This window comes from Culex quinquefasciatus, chromosome 1 (assembly GCF_015732765.1).
Source record: "Culex quinquefasciatus strain JHB chromosome 1, VPISU_Cqui_1.0_pri_paternal, whole genome shotgun sequence".
Classification (NCBI taxonomy): Eukaryota; Metazoa; Arthropoda; class Insecta; order Diptera; family Culicidae; genus Culex; species Culex quinquefasciatus.
Window position 1 is genome coordinate 90,938,474 of NC_051861.1, and position 24,166 is coordinate 90,962,639.

Genomic DNA, 24,166 nt, shown 5'->3' on the forward strand with positions numbered 1-24,166 from the left:
GACCACATTTCAATTGGATGTATGGGCCTACAGATATATGCTTATTTACTATCCAGGTTACTATACTACACTGAAAAAATATTATGTTTTCAGTTATGAGCAATGTAATTAGCTTATATCTGTAAGCCCATACATCCAATTGAAATCTAGTCAAAGACAAACTTATGGGAAATTGGACGAGCTTTCCGGTAAAAATATTTTCGAGACCGAAAAATCAAGTCTGTCATATAGAAATTACCAAAAACCATCAAAAAACCTATTTTTCAACATTTTTTATTTTTATAACCACTGTAACTTCACAAGGATGGGACTTAGGACAATGGTCAATATAGAGACTTTTATGTAAAATTGTCTGGAAAATCGATTTCCGTATTCGGCTTTTGAAAATTTTGACGTTTAGAGCACTTTTCAAAACAACAGTTTCAGTAAATGATTTTTATATTTTTTTAGGTGAGTTTCCCATCCTGCATTTTTCGTGAGTCTTTTTATATCACCTTAGGCTATTTTTACAAAAATTTTGAACGAAAAAAAATCGTGGGCTCACCTTCCAATTTAACTTTTAAGCTTAAAAATTGAAAAATCTCATAGAAGTGGAGTGTTATTTTCTTTCAATGTATTTTTTTCAGAAAGCCCGTCAAATTTCCTACAAGTTTGTCTTTGACCACTTTCTGATACGATGCAACGGCTTCGAGATACAGCAATATTTAAATTGCGAAATACAAAAATATTCAAAACATTTACGCTCTTCTCAAATGTCATTATCGAGTGTAACTGGCACAAAAATGGCTTATATATACCTAAGATAACATGTCTACAAAGTTTCATTCAAATCGGAGAGGGTCGGGTACAACCGATTCCCTATTTGACGTGGAATTGCTCCATAGCAGAATTAAAAGGAACAACTCGTCTCTTTGTATTCATAGTAATGCATTCTTTTAATGGATACTTTAGGGATATTGATTTTTTTACTCGTAACCTTTGAATTACCTTATTGTTTTATTTGTTATTAGATAAAAAAGTTATTATTATTACTATAAAAAAATGGTAAGTCTGCATACTACTAAAAAAAGTAACTTAAATAGCCACAACTATTTCATCAGAGTTTAACTTCCGGAATTTACTTCAGTGTTCCCTAATCGTACTCGCTAGAATGCCATAAGCAATACCATCAACTCCAAGTTCAATCTTCTGCAATGCTCTATGTATGCTCAGCAGGCTCAACCTAAACAACAACAACCACCACAAAATATCCTATATCCAAGTTCTTCTTGATCCTCCACAATGTTCCGACTTGTGTTTACTTCGCCCAGCATAGTCCAACATAAGCTACCACCACAATCCCGGGTACAGATGTTGGCTCGTGGCACGCCGTAGTCCAATCAAATGTTTGGCTTTCGAGTTACACCTGCATGAAATTAAACAACCTTCCCCCTGAACAAAAAAAGAACCCGGGGAAGCCTTAAACCTCAAAAAACTTCATGATCAACATAAACGTTTTGTGTCGCGTGGATTTATTTGACGTTTCTGGATGTTCTTTGAGGTTCTGGGGGAGGAGATCAACGCAAAGCTGCTTCGCGTATTACGTACGCGCGCGCGCACTGCGTAGCGGCCTCAAGTGAGGAAGTGTGACCTCCTACTCTACGCGTACGACGTGAAGGACTCAACGCTAAGAATGTTGAGCAAACACACAATGGGGAAAAATCTGACAGGATGCTATTGAACTTGTGCGTATACGCCTCAACTTCTAATTACACCCTTGAAAAGTGTGTTCTTTGTGTGCGGAAAGAACCTCCAGCATTTTTTTCGATTTTTAATTTGTATAATTAATATTCGCTCCACATATTTTGAGCAATATCCCGAAAAAAAGAGAATAATTTCGCGAGAAGCGGTTAAACTGTTTTTAAATGAGACTTAACGGATTATACACCTGCTGCTGCTGACCAGCAGGGTTCGCCGTCTTCTTTTTATGCGGAGAACCATTAAGGGCTGACGATGACGGTCTCTGCGAGTTGGATGGACAGAGAGCACACAAAACGATGACGCGTGGCGCAACGCAACGGTGTCGCGTGGCGTGAATTTTAAGGTGCGTGGCTCAAGTTTGGTGGAAAATATGAGGGTGATAATCGTAACTCAGCTATGGCGGTGTAATTCGTTGACATGTAATCCTTTTTAACAAGAAATGTGCTGGCAGGGTAAATGTCACGTGGTATGATATTTAATTTAAGTTCAATGATGAAACTGATCTTACTTTTTGGCATTATCTAACACAAACAACTTCTTTCAAGCCTAATTTAAATGTTTTTTCTTGATTTAATGATATTGATTGATGATCATCCAAAGAACTATTTTCAGTCATATTTCATTTAATTTAGCATGTTCGGACGGAAATTACAATGAACAGCACCGTTAAACCTTTTTTGTTGCAGTTTAAGAAGGGCAAATGAATTTCAAGCATTATTTTTAAGTTTTTTTTATCGATTTACTCGACCACATCATAAAATATGACCTATTTCAAAACAAAATAATTGGAATTGAGTTGTTGCATGGAAGTAGAAAACAGCTTCTTTTCTTTCCGAGCTGAATTCAGTTGTGGAAAAATTAAAATCATGGTTTATTAAGTAAATAACAATAAATGTTGTAAAACGATGAAATCTGATGTGCCTCTGCTATAAATCGGATCAATAGTTTCCTAGAAGGGCTTAATGGTACTTAGAAAAGCACAAATCTCAGCAACCAAAGGTCAGATCAACGTTGTCCAAAAAAGAAAATAGACCGATTCTTAGCGAAGCTACACCAAAATGTCACTTTTTTCCATTTTCATTGTGATTTTTTATATGAAAAATTTCATTTTAATTATGATCTACTAATTGCAATGTGCTTTAAATGCGTTGTCTTATCTGAAATGCCAAAAATATTGACCAAATAAGTTCTGCAAGTCATGGGAGTCAATGGGAGAGGAGTTTTTTTTTTCATAAATCTGCTCCTTTCGTTGTCCCGTCACGAAAAGAAATGGCTGGCAAAAACTCAAATCTCAACCAAATCTTTCAGTTCAAAGAGCAAAAGATTCATTTTTCAATTTGTGATAATGTGTATAAGAGCAAAAGTTTTAAAAAATCAATCTGGCAAAACTGTGTCGACTTTTTTGGAGTGCCTTTTAAAATTCCAGTTTTACGATGTTGTCCCGTCACGCTACATTTTCATTTCAAGAGAAGCACAGGTATAATATTGTTCATTATGCATGTCATTTCTATGTTGGAAAATCAATTATCTTTTCAAATATGTAATAACATTGGGGGGTTTCTTCTTTAATTGTGCCACTACAGCCAAAACGCTGAAAAAAACTTGGGAATTTTTTGAAAAGGAGCCGAAGAAACGGTCAATAATAGAAAATTTTCTATGCTTTCCCAAACTATTTTTTTGCAATTCCGTCGTGAAACTACTTACTTTTCTTGTCATTCTTGAACGACGAAATAGCCTACTTTTCTGTACCAAAAATAACAGAATCGAATAGCAACGCTTTTCAAAATAAATGCTGAAAAGTTCTACTTTTCAGCACTTATTTCGAAAAGTAACATTTTTCAACATTTTTTTGATTAAAACGATTTATTGACAAAATACATGAAAATTTGACATAAAATTTCACTCAGTGTGTGTTTTTTGGAATTGCAAAAAAAGTTGTATGGAACTCGTTGCAAAACTTGATTTTTTCAGCACTCTTCGTATTTATCCAACTCGGTGAACCTCGTTGGATAAATGTACGACTCGTGCTGAAAAAATCCTCTTTTTGCAACTTGTTGCATAAACTACTATTTTCAGAGATGGAAAAGATAGACATCACTTTGAAAATTCCGAAAAGAAACCTTAGAACGGCTTGTACTTGAATTATAATTTAATTGAATCAAAAATCAAAGGATACTTTTTGTTTCTAATTTACTTCCAAAATGATCTTCAGAAGCTTTTTTTTTCGACACTTTCAAAAAGATGTCACATTTTGTCTACTAACATTCCAACGCCAGTTCTGCAAAATTTTATTATCATCTAAACATTCTTACAAATCACTGGGAACAAGAATCGTCCCGATTGGTTGAGTTATGCCCGAGAACGGGCGTGTTGAAGTTACCGTTCCAACTTTTTTGGTAGGCTTGGGCGTCCGTGTAAGTTGGACATGCGTTGGGCGTTCCAGTGCTAAAGCATACATAAAAAATAAAATAAAATCGAAAATTTTTCGATTTTTTAAAAGTAAATTGAAAATGATAAAAAAAGTAGTACAGGTAGGGTAGGGTAGTCATCAATGAGACACTTTTGGTTTTCAACTTTCAACGATTTTTCTGATTTTTTCATTAGCATGTTTTAATGAGCTTTTAGTTGCATTATCTTTCTTTTAATGTGTTCTAACATTGACCAAAACATGAGATCTATCCGACATGTACAGCCAGAGTTATTCAACTGTCTCATTGTAGACGCACTTGGCAGGAACAATGAGACAGCTGGGGAACAATGAGACTGTTAAATACCAAGTGACTGTTTTATAATGAAATTTGATGTTTTGCAACCCTGACAACTAACCCTAGACAAGAATAAGTGTACTTACCCTAGTTACCTAACACACCTGTAAAACACACACAAATTACATGCAAACACACAACATACCAACTTGTAAACCCTACACCAAACATGTAAATACCTACAGACAAAACGACACAAACTGTACAGACATACACAAACCCCAAAACCAGCACCACTGCTACGCGAGATCTGTCATCTCGGCGCAGCATAAAAATGTAAACACAAAGCATAATTGAATAAAACTTAAGTCTACAACGAACCGTCGCGGAGTTCAGTTCGCTCAAGAGTAAAATGCGAAGTTTTACATAAAACTAACGTCCGAAATACTAGTTATTACGCGCGGGAGTGATTAGTACGGAAAGGAGCATGCAAGGAGAGTGGAATTAAGGAAAAAGGAGTGGAAGGAACATGGAGCAGGAATGAGAAAGTTTCGTGCAAGGAAAAGGAAGATTCTGGGGGAAGTGAATTGTTTGGGGACACAGGCCGTCGGTGATCCGGGACGGCCGAAACTTGTGTCCAGTGCGTGGACAGAGACACTTTACGAAAATCAACATTTTTCTAGCAAAACACCATGTTTTTGTATTGTTCCATTACAGGTGACTTGCCTTGAACATTTCAGAGCAATTTTGCCAACATGAAACTTTTAATAACAAAAGTTACACTAAAAAGTATTGAAATTTAGTAAAATCCATATATTAATACCAAATACTAGGTTTTTTGGCCAAATTTTCCCTAGTTTTTGTTTAATTGCATTCGAAGAATCTTCTGTTACCAAGCGGTTATTGAAAAGGAAAAAGTTGCAAGGAACACCAAATCTCTATGAACCAGTCATTCACACAAGTTGTAAAATTGTTATTTCGGTAAATAAAATGAATTGAATTGAAAATTAATACCAAATAACTTAGTATTTTTGGTTAAATGAAGTTTAAACTCTATAAATATGCCAAAAATCACTTTTAATTCATGTTTTGAAACATTTCCATCGATTTTGAAAAGTTTATTGAAGAAAAATCAAAGTGTCTCATTGTTACCCATGGGCTGAAATGAGTGGGGAACAATGAGACAGCCCTGGATTCTGGGTATATTCTAAATTTTGGCCAAATCTAATGAAAGGACATTGTAGCCCAACTTAATCCCTATGGAACGTTGAAAGAAATTTGAAGAAATATTAGTTTTGGTGTAAATGGCAGCCTACGAGCGAAAAAGTATTTTTTGTCCATAATTTACTTTTACTCCCCATAATCAAACATTTATGAATTACTTTTCAAGGGAGCGTCCATAACCAAAGCCACTAATATGGCAGACGTGTGTCTTGTAGACACACCTTTTCCCAAAATATGAGCCTGATTGGTTGAAACTACTACTTGTGAGAGCCATTTTATAATTGTTCCCCGTGTCTCATTGATGACTACTCTACCCTACCTTCTTTCCAAATAGTCCATATTATAACTTAACTTAAAACTTTGTCTAAGACACCATAAAAAGAGCAACTCTCTAAGAAATCAACCGATTTCGACCATTTTTTTTTGGTATTTTATTATTTGACTTAAACTTTGTGGGGGCCTTTCCTATGACCAAATAAGCTATTTTGCGTCATTGGTTCACCCATACAAGTCTCCAAACAATTTTGGCTGCTGTCCATACAAAAATGGTATGTAAATATTCAAACAGCTGTAACTTTTGAGTGAATTTTCTGATCAATTTGGTGTCTTCGGCAAAGTTGTAGGTATTGTTGAGGACTTTTAAGATAAAAATAGGTACACGAAAAAAAAAATTGCAGATTTTTTTATCAACTATTTTTACACTAAAACTCAATTTCCCAAAAATACTTATTTTTTGATTTTTGAGATTTTTTGATATGTTTTAGGGGACAAAAATCCACAACTTTTGAGCCATAGAGTAACATGGTCAAAAAATCTGCAGCCGAGTTATGAATTTATGAAAAAACAGTGATTTTTGGAAAAAACGAAGTTTCATGCAAAAACAAGTTTGACATTATTTTTAGATGCAAAATTGAATTTGCAATCGAAAAGTACTTTACAGATTTTTTGATAAAGGGCTCCGTTTTCTAGATAAAGCCACCGAAAGTTTGATTTTAGCGAAATAATTGCAGTTTTTCAATGTTTAAAGATAGTGACCATAAGTGACCATTTCCAAAAATTTTTTTTTGAAAATTTCAGAAAATTTGCTATAAAATTGTCTAAGAGACATTGAAGATTGGACCTCGGGTTGCTGAGATAGAGCCACTTTAAGAAAAAGAAACACGAAAATTGAAGTTTTCTTAATCTCACCAAAATAACCCGAAAACGAAACTATTGGCACTACGCCCCCCGGGGCATGGCCTTCCTCTAACGTGGGATTTCTGCTCCAGCGCCTCTGACGAGACAGGAGAAACCGGGACCGACGTTTTACTTCACCATCCGATAGAAGCTCAGTGGATAAGGCGGGAATCGAACCCGCGTCTCATAGCATCATCGGGATCGGCAGCCGAAGCCGCTATCCCTGCGCCACGAGACCCACCAAAAAATAACCCACCATTTTCTAATTACGATATCTCAGCAAATAATGGTCCAATTATCAATGTTAATGTATGAAACGTGAAATTTTCCGATATTTTCGAAAAAAATACTTTGAAATTTTTTAAATCAAGACTTGCATTTTAAAAGGGCCAAACATTGAATATTACGCCAATTTAAATTGCTAGTCTTGATTTAAAAATTTTCTATTTTTTTTTCGAAAAGATCGGAAAGTTTCTTGAATTTTTCATATATTAAAATTGAAAATCGGACCATTATTTGCTGAGATATCGTCATTAGAAAATGGTGGGCTGTTTGGGTGAGACTTAGAAAACTTCAATTTTCGTTCTTCTTTTTCTTTAAGCCACTGTATCTCAGCAACCAGAGGTCCAATCTTCAATGTCTCTTAGACAATTTCATAGCAAATTTTTCGAACTTTTCAAAAAAAATATTTTCAGAAACGGTCACTCATGTTCACTATTTTTAAAAATTGAAAAACTGCAAATATTTCGCTAAAATCAAACTTTCGGTGGTATCTTGAAAACGGAGCACTTTATCAAAAATTCAGTAAAGTACTTTTCGATTGCAAATTCAATTTGCATCAAAAAATAATGTCAAACTTGTTTTTGCATGAAACTTCGATTTTTTCCAAAAATCACTGTTTTTTTTCAAAAATTCATAGCTCGGCTGCAGATTTTTTGACCATGTTTCTCTATGGCTTAAAAGTTGCGGATTTTTGGCCCATTAAACATATCAAAAAATCTCGGAAATCCAAAAATATGTATTTTGGGAAATTGAGTTTAAGTGAAAAAAAAATTGATAAAAAAAATCTGCGATTTTTTTTCCGTGTACCTGTTTTTTCTCAAAAGACCTCAACAATACCTACAACTTTGCCGAAGACAACAAATTGATCAGAAAATTCACTCAAAAGTTACAGCTGTTTGAATATTTACATACCATTTTTGTATGGACAGCAGCCACTTGTATGGGTGAACCAATGACGCAAAATAGCTTATTTGGTCATAAGGAAGGCCCTCACAAAGTTTGAGCCAAATAAAAAAATACAAATAAAATCCATTTCCGGTTTTGGTGGAGAATTACTCAAAAGTTTGGCGATTTTGTAGAACAAAATGACCCATGTTTGGGTGAAATTAGTGATATAAACCGAAAATCATCAAAAATTGTGTTTTGAAAATGTGTTATTGTCAGCTCTGTAATTTTGTAAAATACACTATTTCAATTTGTTCTTTCACACTTTCCAACACCAAACTAGTTTCCACCGAAGTCCTTCGGCAAACAAAAATTTCCGAAACTTTTTTCGAACATAAAAATTAGCAATTTAGGCTGGAACCCTCATTTTTTCCCCAAAAATGAGTCCAATTACTCGAAATACTCCACATAGTCATAAACGGCGCCCAAGTCTAATAACCACTCTGGCAGACCGACCGCTTGGTCCGTTCCGGTAAGCCCGAAACCCATTGGCAGTTAAACGAAAAACGTGCATTAAATTATGGAACCCCCCCTCTTCGTTCTGCTCAACAAAACGTTCAAACAAACATTCAAACACCCCCCGTAAACATAACTCGCGTTTAAGTCTGCAGGTCCCGATGCACTTGCTGCTGCAACAATTTCTCTCCGTCGAGACCTTGTCCGGCTGGCCAGTGGCCACACTTATTCCACGCGACCCAAGTTGCAGCCTTATCAAGTTCAAGTGCACTAAAATTGCGTCGACTTCATTTGGAGGAGGATTTTTTTTTCTTGAAGTAGGGTGGTTCTTAGATATTTTTGTTTTTGTGATAGATTGAACCTCACCGCAATTTGAAAAATTTAAATTTCATGTAAATTGTGGATAGCGCGTTATAAAATGCTATAAAAACTAAGATAACGCACTGGGCATTACAGAGAGCAAAAGAGCAACACTCTTTTCGTTTCTTCTTCTTAACTCAATTTAACTTTTGATATCTAGCTGGAGGAATTAGAACCACCCCTTTTTTCAGAACGGGGCACACACAAATTTCAGTTAGTGAAGATATTTATACGAAAGTGATAAGCATGTTCGGGATAATTTCGGTCGACTGTACTCATAATTTAACAGCATCTTTCGCTCATTCACTCTCTCCGTCTCCCTCACTCTGACTCTCAGCTTGAAAGGAATATAAATTTTGCGCGCTCCGTTTCAATTTGAAGTTTTTGTTTCTCGCATCGATCTGACGTACTCAATGAGGGGAATTCAATTTTGGATCCCTCCAAAAGTCGAAGACCTGTGAAATGGTCAGAACGTCAACGGAAAGGGGAAGGAACTTTCTTCACTGGGTACGGATTGCATGCATGCATGAATTCGTTGAGGCAAACAAGTGCATGCGCGAATGCACCACGCTCAATTCAGTTTGGAGCTCGTTCCCAACAAATGGGAATGATTTTCTTTTGGGTGAGGGGTCCGAAAGTTGTGATTTTACTTTTGCATGGCATAAAACATAAAACATAAAACATAAAACATAAAACATAAAACATAAAACATAAAACATAAAACATAAAACATAAAACATAAAACATAAAACATAAAACATAAAACATAAAACATAAAACATAAAACATAAAACATAAAACATAAAACATAAAACATAAAACATAAAACATAAAACATAAAACATAAAACATAAAACATAAAACATAAAACATAAAACATAAAACATAAAACATAAAACATAAAACATAAAACATAAAACATAAAACATAAAACATAAAACATAAAACATAAAACATAAGACATAAAACATAAACATAAAACATAAAACATAAAACATAAGACATAAAACATAAGACATAAAACATAAAACATAAAACATAAACATAAAACATAAAACATAAGACATAAGACATAAAACATAAACATAAAACATAAGACATAAAACATAAAACATAAAACATAAAACATAAAACATAAAACATAAAACATAAAACATAAGACATAAGACATAAAACATAAAACATAAAACATAAAGACATAAGACATAAAACATAAACATAAACATAAAACATAAAACATAAAACATAAAACATAAAACATAAAACATAAGACATAAAACATAAAACATAAAACATAAGACATAAACATAAAACATAAAACATAAACAACATAAAGACATAAAACATAAAACATAAAACATAAAACATAAACATAAAACATAAAACATAAACATAAGACATAAGACATAAAACATAAAACATAAACATAAAACATAAAACATAAAACATAAACATAAAACATAAGACATAAACATAAGACATAAAACATAAAACATAAAACATAAGACATAAAACATAAAACATAAACATAAACATAAGACATAAAACATAAAGACATAAGACATAAAACATAAAACATAAGACATAAAACATAAAACATAAAACATAAAACATAAAACATAAGACATAAAACATAAGACATAAAACATAAACATAAAACATAAAACATAAAACATAAAACATAAACATAAACATAAAACATAAACATAAAACATAAAACATAAAACATAAAACATAAACATAAAACATAAACATAAAACATAAAACATAAAACATAAAACATAAAACATAAACATAAAACATAAAACATAAAACATAAAACATAAAACATAAAACATAAAACATAAAACATAAAACATAAAACATAAAACATAAAACATAAAACATAAAACATAAAACATAAAACATAAAACATAAAACATAAAACATAAAACATAAAACATAAAACATAAAACATAAAACATAAAACATAAAACATAAAACATAAAACATAAAACATAAAACATAAAACATAAAACATAAAACATAAAACATAAAACATAAAACATAAAACATAAAACATAAAACGTAAAACAAAACAAATCGGATTTTTAAAACAGAACAAAAAATCCGAACAGAAATTTAAAATGATATTTGTACTAAATTGCTGGAATTAAATTTCAAGTTTATAAAATAGATTGAATCAATGAAATAAATTTTAAACATTCTTCCCACCATCCAGTAACCCCCCGATCCATCAATGTGCTTACCCTGGGGACCCTTCAGCAGGTATGTTTACACGCGCGAGTTCGCGTTTCATTCTGGGTTGCTCGTCGTTCTTGATTTACTTTTTCAAATTTTCCACGCAGCCTCTCCGCGGCCGAACGCTGTCGTGGTCACTTGCAATAAATAATTTGAATGGCCATTGCCCGCCACGGTACCCTCCAGTGGGACCTTCATCACCGTTGTCCTCAGCAGAAGGGGGTCCTTAATTGTTATTACGCAATTTCTTGGCGGGGACCGACCTTCTCGGTGTTCTTTTTTCGAGGCAGGAGAACTCTTCTAATGAAGTATCTTTTTGGGGGGTTCCCACCGGGAGGAAGGACCTCCGGAGAAATTTATTACACTTTAAATGATTTAATTGCAGGGTAATGGAGAGCGATCCCGCGGGGTTATTTGCCAGGTTTGGTCAGCAGGAGTCAGAGCAACAGGTTCCAGGGCTGAAAATTCGATCGAAATCGTGAGATGGTCATTTGGAGATAAGCCCCCGAAAGAATATCCGTTTAGGAGGAGCGAGAAAACGGGATCAACTTGGGTGGAGAGCTGATTAAAGCGTGGCAACCAGGAACGTTTGATATTTATGGTTCGTTTCAAATATTCTGAAAGGATGAGAAATTGCCTTAAGAGCGCCGAAATGCAACGGTTCCTGAGTACAGTTAGAAGGAGAGCAAATCGTCAATATGAAAACCTTGGGGAAAGATCGATGAGTTGAGCAGTTGATTTTGGGTTGATGTTGCAGGTGATGTACGAGATAATAAATTTGGACAAGTTACTGAATATGGTCATGGTTGACTTGGTAAAGATTTACCCATTAATGAATGCCCTTATAAGCGATTTACACATCTTCAGAGATTATACATAAATGCGTGTAATGCTTGTTAGGGTGTTTCGATAGCCATTACATTTTTAATCTTACAGGTTTTATCATGGTTCTGAAAACCCTCATACGGATTAAATAGGCTTTTGTGGTCTACTTAAAACCTAAAGTGCTATTAGGGATGTGTCAACTTTGCGGATATTTAAGAGCATGATCCGTGAGGTGCACTAGCTAGAATCTCAAAAATTCATGAGCTTGATTGGTCTAGCTTCGAAGTTGAACCCTCTGCAACCTAACCCCGCCTCAAGACGGGCTTGGATCTTAAGAAATCGTTAAAAATCATTTTTTCAACACATTTTTATTTTAAAAAGCATTGGAAAGAACAACTCTGTTGTAAGTTTGACTTGTTTAATGAAAAATTTGCCAATGTTTTTTTTTCGACGTCGTCGTGCTATCTTGTCGCACCTGCCATTTCGACGTTCCGAGAAAAACGCGTTTTAATGTTTGACCTTGAATAAACAAAAACGAAAGCAAGCAATGTAAAAAAATTAAAAACACGTTTTGTTTGTTTGACAATTCTGTGCATTGCCCCGAAGTTTGGTTGTATTTGGTTGCCGGAGTACCGAACTATGATTACAAATGTTTAAGTTAGGCTCATTTGTTCTTGCGTCAAACGCATCCTGACCTGAAATCCCTTTGGCCAATTGTCGTACTTACCAAAATTTCAAGGAGTGACAAGATAGCACGACAGGATTGAAATCGCATTTTGGGGATCTGTGAAGGTCAAAAGGTGAGGCATTGTAAACTGCACAAAATGGTGTTCTTAACTCAATTTGGCCCAAAATGCACGTACGACAAGTTAGCACGATGGCGACGATTTGAGCTTATGGAATTTGAAGAAAATATGCATTTCCTTGGTGTTGTATAAATTTTTACATGCGGTCAAGCTATTAGTTGATCTTAACACTTATTTTAACCATTAAAGTCGCTGTCCTATTTAATTTTGATGCAAAATATGATTCAGAACCAAGATTAGAACAATTTTAAATAAAATTCAAAATTCCCGGGAAATTGGACGCGCTAGGTACCGAAGACATGAACGTTTTAAAGAATAACTATTTTTGTTCAATTTCAAAAATCATTTTTAGTTGGAATATTAAATCAGCAATCAAAAATTACTGAACGCATCTATTTGATATAGGCAGACGTGCATCGGCACTCAATAGCACTTCACCACATTTTGAGATGATTGCCTTCGTAAACCGGCAGAGTGAATCTTTGCATCAAAGCAAGCTTTAGTTCGATGCTTTTAATAATCGTTGTTCACTATGCAGTTTGGATCAGCAAAAAATTTTTAGTGATTTGAATATCACAAAAATTTCAAGTGCTAAATGTGATATTTAGCACTCAAATAGCACTTTATCACTAAAACTAACGAATAAGTGAAGATAAAGGTTTCGGTCGTTCAGACCCTCATAGTGCAATGAAAAAAACATACTTTAGGCACAAAACAAAATGATATAATACCTTAAAAAACTGTCAAATGCTATTGAGTGCCAATGCACGTCTGGATATAGGGACATTTTCAAATAATTGTTTTTTTCTTAATTCTTCTATATTATTTTTATAGCAAAGAGAAGTAAATTTCACAACAGTTCATTTTTTAAATTGAAAATTGTACCAATAGTGTTCCAGATATTGAGCATTGAAAATTGGGAAAAAAACTATTATTTCAAAAAAAATCAATTTTACGAGGCATTTTATCAGCAGTCCGATCAAAAATATCTTAAAGCATAAAAAAATGTAGGAAATTTTCTGAACCTTTTTCCCCAATGATGTTTTTGGAAAATTAAAAAAAAACCGTGTTTTCCCATTCAACGTGGTAAAATGTCAAATTTAAATATCGGGATTTTTTTTCTCGTGAATATTTTTTTTGCTGAACACCCAACCGGCGGTCGCATGATTTTGATGCATGGCAGCATGAAAGTATATCAGAATCTGCATGAAAACTGTCCTCATGCATTTTTTGCGATATAGGGGTATGACATTTTTGCCCGTTACCGACAATTATCGACATTACCGACGGCAGATTGATTGTATTGCAGAAAAAAAACCTTAACAGAACGAGGATTGAACCATCAACTTCTAGGTTGCTGATCCGACACGCTACCACCGCGCCATGGACGCTTGATGAATGATGAGGGACAGAGCGCGAACATAATGTTCTCTCTAGATTGTTGCTCGGGGACGCGCCAGCATTCTATGTGTTGGTGAGAACTGCAGATCGCTGACATGTTTACACGCGGGCAAAAATGATCTATGGGCTTGCTGCAAAAAATGTAATAAAATATAACATTTTCTGCAGCAAATTCACTGTTGCAGATTTTGAGATATATTTTTCGTTTGGGTGAAGAGTCCTAAAAAGTCCTAATCATAACTTACAACTTTTCCGGAAACACCAAATTGATCAAAATATTCCTTTTCAAGATATTGATTTTCTATCGTTCACATGCCAATTTTATATGGAAAAACAAAAAAAAAACATTGTTTCACATTTCAATCCCACCTTGAAAAAAAAATGGCAAAAAAATCGCAAAATGCATTAATATACAATTACAGTTATACAACAATCAAAAATTATATATATGAAAAAAATTTCCAGAGTCTGATATCTTTTTCCAATCTGTCTCCCAAAATTCAACATTTCCAAAAAGTCGAAGGTAGTTTAAAATTATACATTTTTTCACAATTATCGCTTTCTTTTTCAAAAAGCTTTATGTACATGGTTCATTAGTTGTTTAGAATTGTTGGGGATTTTTTGTAAACTAAAAAAACAATTTGTTATGGCCTTGTTATTAACAAATCAAACAGGTTGGAAATATAATAAACGATCATACTTCAATGCAGCAATTGGGTCCTAAAATGAAGCTAAGATTGCTGATATTATTGTTTACAGCGTTAAAGCTTATTTTTCTGAGTACAATGACCCTTTGTACGACCACAAAGAGTTTAAAATGGATTTTTAACTCAATTTTGAAAAATTAACCTCGCGGTCCTTCTTGACAGAAAAGCTCCTACTTGACAGCTCGTTCCAAGGGGACCATAGTTGATCCATCGAAAAAATGTTGTCTTGTCAGAAAAAAATTTTGCATTAAAATGAAAAAAAGTGACTAGAAATGGTTTTAAATCGTGTTTTTTACCGTTGTACATAAAAATTTACATAGAGCTTTAGTACCCAATTTGCAGTTTCTTTTCTTATTGGGGACCGTGGTGTAGGGGTAAGCGTGATTGCCTCTCACCCAGTCGGCCTGGGTTCGATCCCAGAAGGTCCCGGTGGCAAATTCTGAGACGAGATTTGTCTGATCACGCCTTCCGTCGGATGGGGAAGTAAATGTTGGCCCCGGTCTAACCTAAAAGGTTAGGTCGATAGCTCAGTCCAGGTGTAGGAGTCGTCTTCCTGGGTCCTGCCTCGGTGGAGTCGCTGGTAGGCAGTTGGACTAACAATCCAAAGGTCGTCAGTTCGAATCCCGGGGTGGATGGAAGCTTAGGTGTAAAAAGAGGTTTGCAATTGCCTCAACAATCAAGCCTTCGGACATCAAGTTTCGAGTAGGAATCCCGTAATCGGGAACGCCAAGGCAATGCTGTAGAGTCAATAATTTTTTTTTTCTTATTGGGCATCAAAAAAAAATTATAAAAATAAAAAAAGATGAGAAAATAGAAAATAAGCCAACGTAGAGCCAAGTAAAACTTTTGTTTGTTTAATTGTTTTAAATGTAATCAGTTAAATTGGTAAAGTCATTGCACTTTTTTGATGATATATAATATCTTTGAAAATAATATTTTAGGAAATTTTATAGCCGTGTATTTTTTTTTCATTAATAATACATTTTATAGAAGCCCCTTTGAAAAAATATAAAGAACCTAAATTATCTCGTTCCAATACCATCCCGTTGAGTCCCCAAGCAGCTCATTTGCCCTCAGCTGATGAACGACCTGCAATTGAACTCCTCGCACTTTAACGTTCCAATCTGCTGTGCTCCAATGAGCGTTGCCACGCGATCGAATCCCAAAATTATCCAAAATCAACGTAAATTACGACCGTTCGAAAACAAAATTAATCCCCCTTTGCTCTTTAAAATTGGTACGTGTGTCGTGTGCAATATTGAAGTCCCCGTCCCAGGGCTGATGTTATAATTCGATTGCTCCCTCGAGCAGAAGCTTCCATTGAGCTCCTCGAGGATCTTCCCGAAAAACCGAGAGCAATCAACCTCTAAGCCTCGCGCTTTCAAATTGGGCTTGTTTATTGGGTCTTCTTTCGGGGCATGATTGCGAGGCCAAGGTTGATAATAAAATTATTGTACATTTTAATTGGGTGACTGCTTCCAGGAACACGGGAGGACCTTTCGGGCATCACCAACGCAAGCGGGTAATTGCTTGTTGTTTTCGACGATGGCCAACGTCTCAGCAGGAGCTGCTTCCGTTCTGGACCACGCGTGGTTCGTGCACCAATAAAGATCGGGTAAGGTTGATACGAGGGAGGCCAAGAAGTTCTGGAAACAAGTAGGGATCGGGGTACAAGATTCATCCCTTGAAGACATCGGAGCCATCTCAGGAAAAGAAGCTGACTGTTATTTGGAGTGAATTATTGCCCACTGGAATGTGTAATTGAGCACGTTTGGGATTCCTTGTAGTTCTCGTTGAATAATTGGTCGTACCCAAGATTTCATCATTATGTATTTAAAAGCACAACAATATCTGTTTTTCGTTGTAAATTGGTGAATAAAGTAATAACAACGCTGACAGCATACCAATTTGCCCGGTTGATAGAACTAAATTTATGCGAATTTTCTGTATCTCTCGAAAGATAACTGTACTAAACGTTACACTCGTAATAAACGTGAATTAAAACCGGTGTTATCCGTTCGTTCATTAAGTCCTTCGGAGGCACACTTCAGAAAATAATCCCGCAGCAGCAAACCATTTGAACAGCATTGCAACAACTTTATCAACTCCAAAGTTTCATTAGCTTGAAATGCGTTCGTAATTCGGCAATCTACCGCGAAATTTTGCAACATTGTAGCGCCTCTTCAGAACTCAACTTCGTTTTATCTGGACCGTAAATTTTAATGACACCACCGGGGTAGCGTGTTCCGTGCCGGGGTAACCGTCAGTCTGAGGTCCAAAATTGAAAGCGTTTGATTAAACGTAATCAAGTGGTCTGCTGTATTTGAAGGGGATTTTTCGGACTGGCGGCAGGTAGTACGCACAATTAATTAGAATAATTAAGAACGATACGCTGGCATGAGTGAGTGGTGGAATGTTGATGGTCGATATGTTGCATGTGTTTGAGATGGTTTCGATATCTTTTGGCATTGATCCCAAAGTATCAGTATGTCAATAACAAAAGTTATCTATTGATGTCCGATACGTTTCGTTTTAATTTATATTATAACATAATTCCTTTAAAAACGAAAATCTCTGAAAAGCTAGACACATTCCAAAAAATGAACAAATTAAAATTAAAAGCCAGAATATCAACATTTCCACGGAGAAAGTTTGTTTTGTTGATTTGCGACCGAGCTACGTAGCCCAGTGGTAACGCTTTCGCCTCGTAAGCAGTAGATCGGGGTTCAAATCCCAGCTCGAACCAACACTGATGAACTGATCTTTTCCCTTTAGGATTTGATTGCTTAGTAAAGGGAAGGAAGTGTATCGTCACAAACTGGACCTTATGAAGTCACCTTAGGATGACTTCCTAAGGAATGTTGACATTAACCTTAACATGTTAACATTAAGTTGATTAATAAACTGTCACTGAATCCGCTTTGTAAATGCCGGCCCGATACTCTTCATGGGTGTTCTCCTCATAAGTTTTCAAAAATCTTAAAAAAGAGATTTTTTCTTACAAATCTAATTCCGGTGCTGTACACCAGAACTTCACTTAAACTGAACATATTTTTAAACGAACTTAAAAGTGTGATGAGTGATTGTAAACAAAAAGCAAATGAATGCATTTTAAATAGTTTTCAGCTGATTTCACTAAAAAATTTGTTGAAATTTTGAATCATTTTGAAAACAATGCCCCCTTTCCAAGCATGGGTAAATAACAAGGGAAATGCGTAATAATACCTTTCTCTGGTATCAATACCAAATTTTGGTATTCCTGGACCCTTTAAAATTTGTCTTAAGGATTATGCAAGTACAAAATTTGGTATCATACCAATTTAAGGTCTTGTTTTGATATTGCAAAATTGCAGAATTTGTCAATGGTCGAACACCACATTTTGGTTTTTCTTTTGGTATTACAGTGTTTTATCAAATTCCTTTGAAACTACGGGAAAATTTTGACCAATTTTGACAAAATAATTAATTTTGGGCTAAAATGATGTCTCAAAGCAAATGCTTTCATTGAAAACCGGAAATTTCAAACTTGATTTTAAACATTTTTGATATACTCCCTAAAGAAATGACTTGAAATTGTGAAAAAATTTCCAAGTCAGGATGGCACAATTTGGTATTATTTTGATATTGAAAGGTTTCATCAAATTCCTCTGAAACTATGAGAGAGAAAAATTTTGACGTGATAATCAATTTTGCGCTAAAATGACTTGAAACCCAACAATGTTAAAGTTGGGATTATCAAATTCTTTGAAAAACGAGTTAATCGACAGATTATTTAATTTTGGTGAATTTCAATCCAATTTCATTTTAATAACACTTATTTTTCAATCTTGTTATTTTTCAGAATCTTCAAGAACTTCAAGCACAGGCCGTTCATCAATGACAAATGCATTCGATGTGGTGAAGAATATCACTTAGAACAACATGGAATCATCAGGTGAGTAGATTTGGCTGTTGCATATGGATCATTTCCGTTTTTTCACTAACTGCGTCTGGTGCACCAAAAAATGACATGAAAATACCAAATTTTGGTATTACTTGTGCAAAAAACAGCGACCAAAACGTGCCCTTGGTTGCTCAGTAATAGATGGTAAAAAACCATGATTTATTAAAGGAGAAAAGCTCGGAACTTAACCTCAAAGGTAAACAACCGAATGAACTTTTTTGACAGGTGTCAGTTCCGGCACTTAGCAATCAAAATTATAATTTTGTTCCGGTTGTTCCGTTTCGCATGGACACAAACACTCCTGGTCACGGGGCAAGGACACGGCCACTGGAATGGCCAGGAACAGACACCTACACGGCCAGGGACACGAAAACGGCCAAAAGCACGGACAAGCACACGGGCACTAATACAAAAAAAACTCGGATTATGACGTTTCGCACAATCGGAAGCAAATTCAAATTAAAAAAAATGCTAAGTCCCGATTTGACACCTGTCAAACCACTCAAATGGCACTCACAAAATGAATACTGAGTTCTTTGAGTTTATTTGCTACGTCACGGTTTTCTTCTCTATTGCTAAGTTCCGGAACTGACATCTGTCAAAAAAGTTCATTCGGTTGTTTACCTTTGAGGTTAAGTTCCGAGCTTTTCTCCTTTATATTAGTTTTCAAAAAATTTTTTTTCAAGAGTGGGCAAACATGTGCACTTATTGAAAAAACGAAAAACTGCGACTTTTTTCAAAAAGTTACCTAAAAATGGCTGTAACTTGAAAACGGTGCACTTTATCAAAATTACCCTACAGTACTTTTTGATAGCAAAGTTGATTTTAAATCGAAAAATGAAGTTAAAAAATTTTTGCGACCAATATTTCGATTTTTTGAAAAAATCAGTACTGATAAAAAAATTATAACTCGGTCAAAACATTTTTTGCCCAACCTGGAAATTTCTGAAAAGTTGGCATTTGATGCCCAAAGATCAAAAAAATATTATAGTTTTTTTTACACACCAAGTTTTAGTGACAAAAAGTTAAATAAAAAATCACCAATTTTTTTTACCGTGTATCATTTTTTTAGTATAGTCCTCATCATTACCTACCTCTTTGCCCAAAACACCAAATCGATCAAAAAATTCCTTCAAAAGTTACAGATTTAATTTTCATACATCATTGTTGTATGGACAGCTGCCAAATTTGAATGGAAAATTATATGGACAAACTAGTGATGCAAAATGGCTTCTTTGGGCATATCGAAGGCACCAAAAAAGTTTCAGTCGGATTGAAAAAAAAAAAAAAAAACAAAAAAAACGAATGACCGAAATCTAAAAGAACTGCTTTGTCAGGGCCGTAGCCAGGATTTTTGTTCGGGGGGGGGGCTTGGGTGCAAAAATTCAAGGAGTATAAAAATCAGCAAATCATTTATACCATCACTTGGTTTGTGGTATAATTATTGAGATGAATTGTAAAATTTTAATGTATGCAAAAAAGTTTTCGAAGATTTTCATATTAAGTTATCAATGTATTTATTGAAGAAACTCGTTCGTCATTTTTTTTCTTTATTTTAACAGCTAGTTTGTACTAAAGGAGTAGAGAAAGTGTTTTTTTTACATTTTCTTAAATTGTTTAATTGTAATCCAATTTCGTGATAAACGTCGTTAAATTTAAAATATACTTAACTTGAATCAAATTTTTAAAAGCATATTTTTTTTTAAGAAATATCGATTTATCTAACCATAAGTATTATGTTTTCTGTATTTTATACTGAGAGAAATTTAAAACTGTCTGGATTTACATTTTCAGCTGTGTGATAATTGTGATGGTTTATCTAACATTTTTCATTTTTTCTAGCACAACATAAAACTCATAACTGGAATATTTGTTTTTCTTAAAATTTTATAAACAAACTTAAACAATGTTTTATTTTAATTGTTCTAAGCTATTGAAGCCATTTCATATTTTGCGAAGCTCCTGGTGCTCTCAAAAATAAATAATTTTAATGAAATACAAAAAAATATAATCGTTGAAATTTCAGCTTCTGAAGTGTCTCCATGGCAACAAAAAAATTACGTCGAATCTCAAGTTTACATCAACTGAGTTTACATGTGATTCATTTTTTCCGTGTCGAGTAAATTCACATTTTTTCTGTGTAGGCCTATAATAAATATATATTTGAAGAAAAAAACAGTGCCTGTGTTTAATTTTAATGTGTTAAAAATTTAGATAAAATGTATTAAATTAATTTTTAACGCCAAAATATTCACTGGAAGAGTTGTTAATAATGCATATGTAACCATTTTTAAATGCATATGTAACCGTTAAAATTTTCCTCGATTGCATCAAACATTAAAACGAATCATGTTTAACTTTAATATTCCGACTAAACGCCATTTTCAAATTCATTACTCATTGTATTCTGAAAATTGGTCCAGAATTTGAGCAAAAATAAAATTTTAAAACATGACAATAAAATTTAATCAGATCTCAATTCTAAAGATATTTTTTTAATAAAATTTTAATCTGTACATGTTTAATAATTTAGGATTGTAACCATTTATTAAAATCGATGTTTGTTCAAGCAATATCTTGACTCTAGGAACAAAATCCTGCACATTTTATGGTTTAGAAATTTTATATTTTTTTTATATAATTTAAGGATTTTTTTAGTTGTAATTATTTTATGTTTTTTATGTATTTGATTTTTTTTCATTTTTGGAATTTCTGATTTTTTTTAAATTATCATGTGTAATTATTATCTTAAATTTTTGTTTTAAAAGTAATGAACACTTTATGTAAGAATTCTTAAATCAATTACATTTTTCCTGTAAATCAAATCTTAGTCTGAATTTTGCTACAAGAACTATATTCTACTTTCAAACGAAAATTTTAAAAAATGTCCTGTAGTACGGAGACTCTTAAAACTCCATACAAAAAAAATCTCAAGGAACGGTCAAGAAAAGGTTTGCGAAAAGACTTCTCTTAAGCGGTACGCAGCTGAAAAGGAACAGAAACAAAAGCGTCGTTTGATATTTCTTCGGGAGCAATATGTGTTGATGAGATTTTGATTTGTTTATTTGGATGCGACTGAAAATAACGTTTGAAAATAATGTATTCGCTTAAATAATATTGAAGAATTGCCTCATGAAGCTGACAATCAAAACGCTGAATCTTAAAATGCTGAAATAAGGGAAAAGCCATTACAAAAATCACTTAATTTTCTGGTAAGTATAAATTAATTTAGGCATACTAGAATTCAAACATAAAAATATTTAAAGCATCCAAAAATTATGATTGAAAAAACATAATTTATTGGATTTTGAATAACTTAATTTTAAAATGATATTTTTTTTAGTTTAGGATTTCTTAAGTATCAATTATTTTATTAATTTTCAGTTTTAGATTTATTAATTTTTGGAATTTCAGATTTTTTGATATTATTCTGTTGAATTGTTATCTTAAATTTTTTATGTTTTTATTATTTTTATTTTTGATTTCTGGCATTTCTTTGTCTAATACCAAAAAAAAAATAAATCAAAAATTATGAAAATTTAGAAATTTGAAAGTGTAAAATTTTTAAATCTTCAATTAGCCGTTGCGAATATTATTCTGAAGTTTATGTCACTAAACTCTGACCAAAGTTGAGAGGGTTACAAATCAAAACTACAAGCTATGGTTTTATTATTTTAAAAGTGTTCAAAACACACTTTAAATCAGTACAGTTGTTTTGCATCATTAGTTTTAAAATATCTAGCTGATGGCGAAATCCTTTTTCGTGAGAAAAAACTTTTCGCGGTTCCGCGACATGTTACAAAAATTCTAAATATTTTTAAACGAGCCCAAACATGTCGTATATGATTATCAAAGCAGGAAAAACATTTCAAATTTGTTTTCCGGACCGACCTGGTCACTGGTCCTAAAAAGACTTAATCGAAATAAGTTATTTCCATTAAAATTGTGAAGCTATTTTTTTTAATATTGTATTTGCTCTCTGTTTTTTGGTCCATTTTGAAAAGGTGGCAACATAAACTTTGGAAAATATTTACAATTGATATTCAGAAATAAGAAATTATAAAAAAAATAATAAGGAAATTTTAAAATTTTAAAAATGCAAATTCTAATCTGTCAAATCCAAAAAATAGAAATTAAATAGTTGAAAAATGAATTATTGATCAGAAATTATATAATTTGAAAGTGATGTTTAATTAATTTAATTTCAGAGTTTTTGAATCCAAGCTTAAATTTTTTAACGTTTTGAATATTTTTATCATTTTATTTCTTCCTTTAAAAATCGCAAGCTCATGCACAAAGTGAAAATTAGTTGATAATAAGTATTCACTTAGTTGATCTTCCGATTTTTGATATATTAAATAAAAATTGGAGATTGGCCACGGTGGAAACTAAAAAATGTGACCAAAAGAAAGCATTTTGGACGAGTGGTTTCGGAAAAAAGGTTTACGAAAAAGTAATAAAAAAATACACACAGATATTTCTCAAGCATTTTTCTCTAAGGTCTAAGATATGTAACTAACCATATTCTTAAAACCAAAACGATAAAATTAGAATTGTATTTCTGATAATAGTCAAAATTCACTCAAATGTTTTTCATATTAAATGCTTTCGTTTTTGAAAACAAAATCTAAATATTTTTGAGAAATTATGATAAATTTTGAAAAATGTAGAGAAAATGTAATAACAGTTTAAAGGTTTTAATGCAAATAAAGGAGGGCTATTAATTTTACAATCCAAATTCGACTAGCCGAAGCCTCGATTATCCAAAGTTTCGATTATCCGAAGTTCGAAGGACTTCGGATAACCGAATCAGGAACAAATGAAATCGGCATGTTTTATTTGCTTGTTTTTAACATCAAATTCGGCATCTGTATTTTTAATGGTCCAATACACCAAGTTTTTGCTTTTTGGGTGTTTTTTTAATACCCCTGACGGTTTCGAAAGCACCCAAAAAGCAAAAACTGGAAATTTGGTTTATTAGACCTTTAAAAAAAACACCAGAAATATTTCTTGACCTCCATTTTGACCGCCACATTGAATCCAAAAATTCTAAATTATTTTATGGTTCTTCAGGGGTCATACCTAAGTTCTACAATCAAAAATAAGACAAGAAGATCTAAGGATTTTTGCTGTCCCTATTCAGACTGTAGTCCCGATTCGCCCCAGATGACGGTAATTATTTCTATGTAGCCCCTTAGAGCAGTCCGCTCGGAAATTGCTATTTTCGAAGGTTAATAACTTTCTAGCAAAAAACCCAAAAAAATAAGGTGTCTTCGGGAAAGTTTTTCCAAATTTAAAGAAGATATTAGTTCTGAAAATTGATAAGAACTGGATAGTTATTGCGCCTACCATTCG

The 24,166-nt window shown here is 33.5% G+C and overlaps 1 protein-coding gene across 1 annotated transcript in view; it reads left to right on the top strand.

The window, feature by feature from the left end:
* Nucleotides 1-24,166, top strand: part of LOC6052838 (tubulin alpha-4 chain) — a 61,460-nt gene that overhangs the window by 33,056 nt on the left and 4,238 nt on the right. Inside the window, exon 2 of the mRNA XM_038265941.1 lies at nucleotides 16,351-16,483. Within this exon, the coding sequence (XP_038121869.1) occupies nucleotides 16,351-16,483 (133 nt within the window). The remainder of the gene's footprint in view (nucleotides 1-16,350; nucleotides 16,484-24,166) is intronic.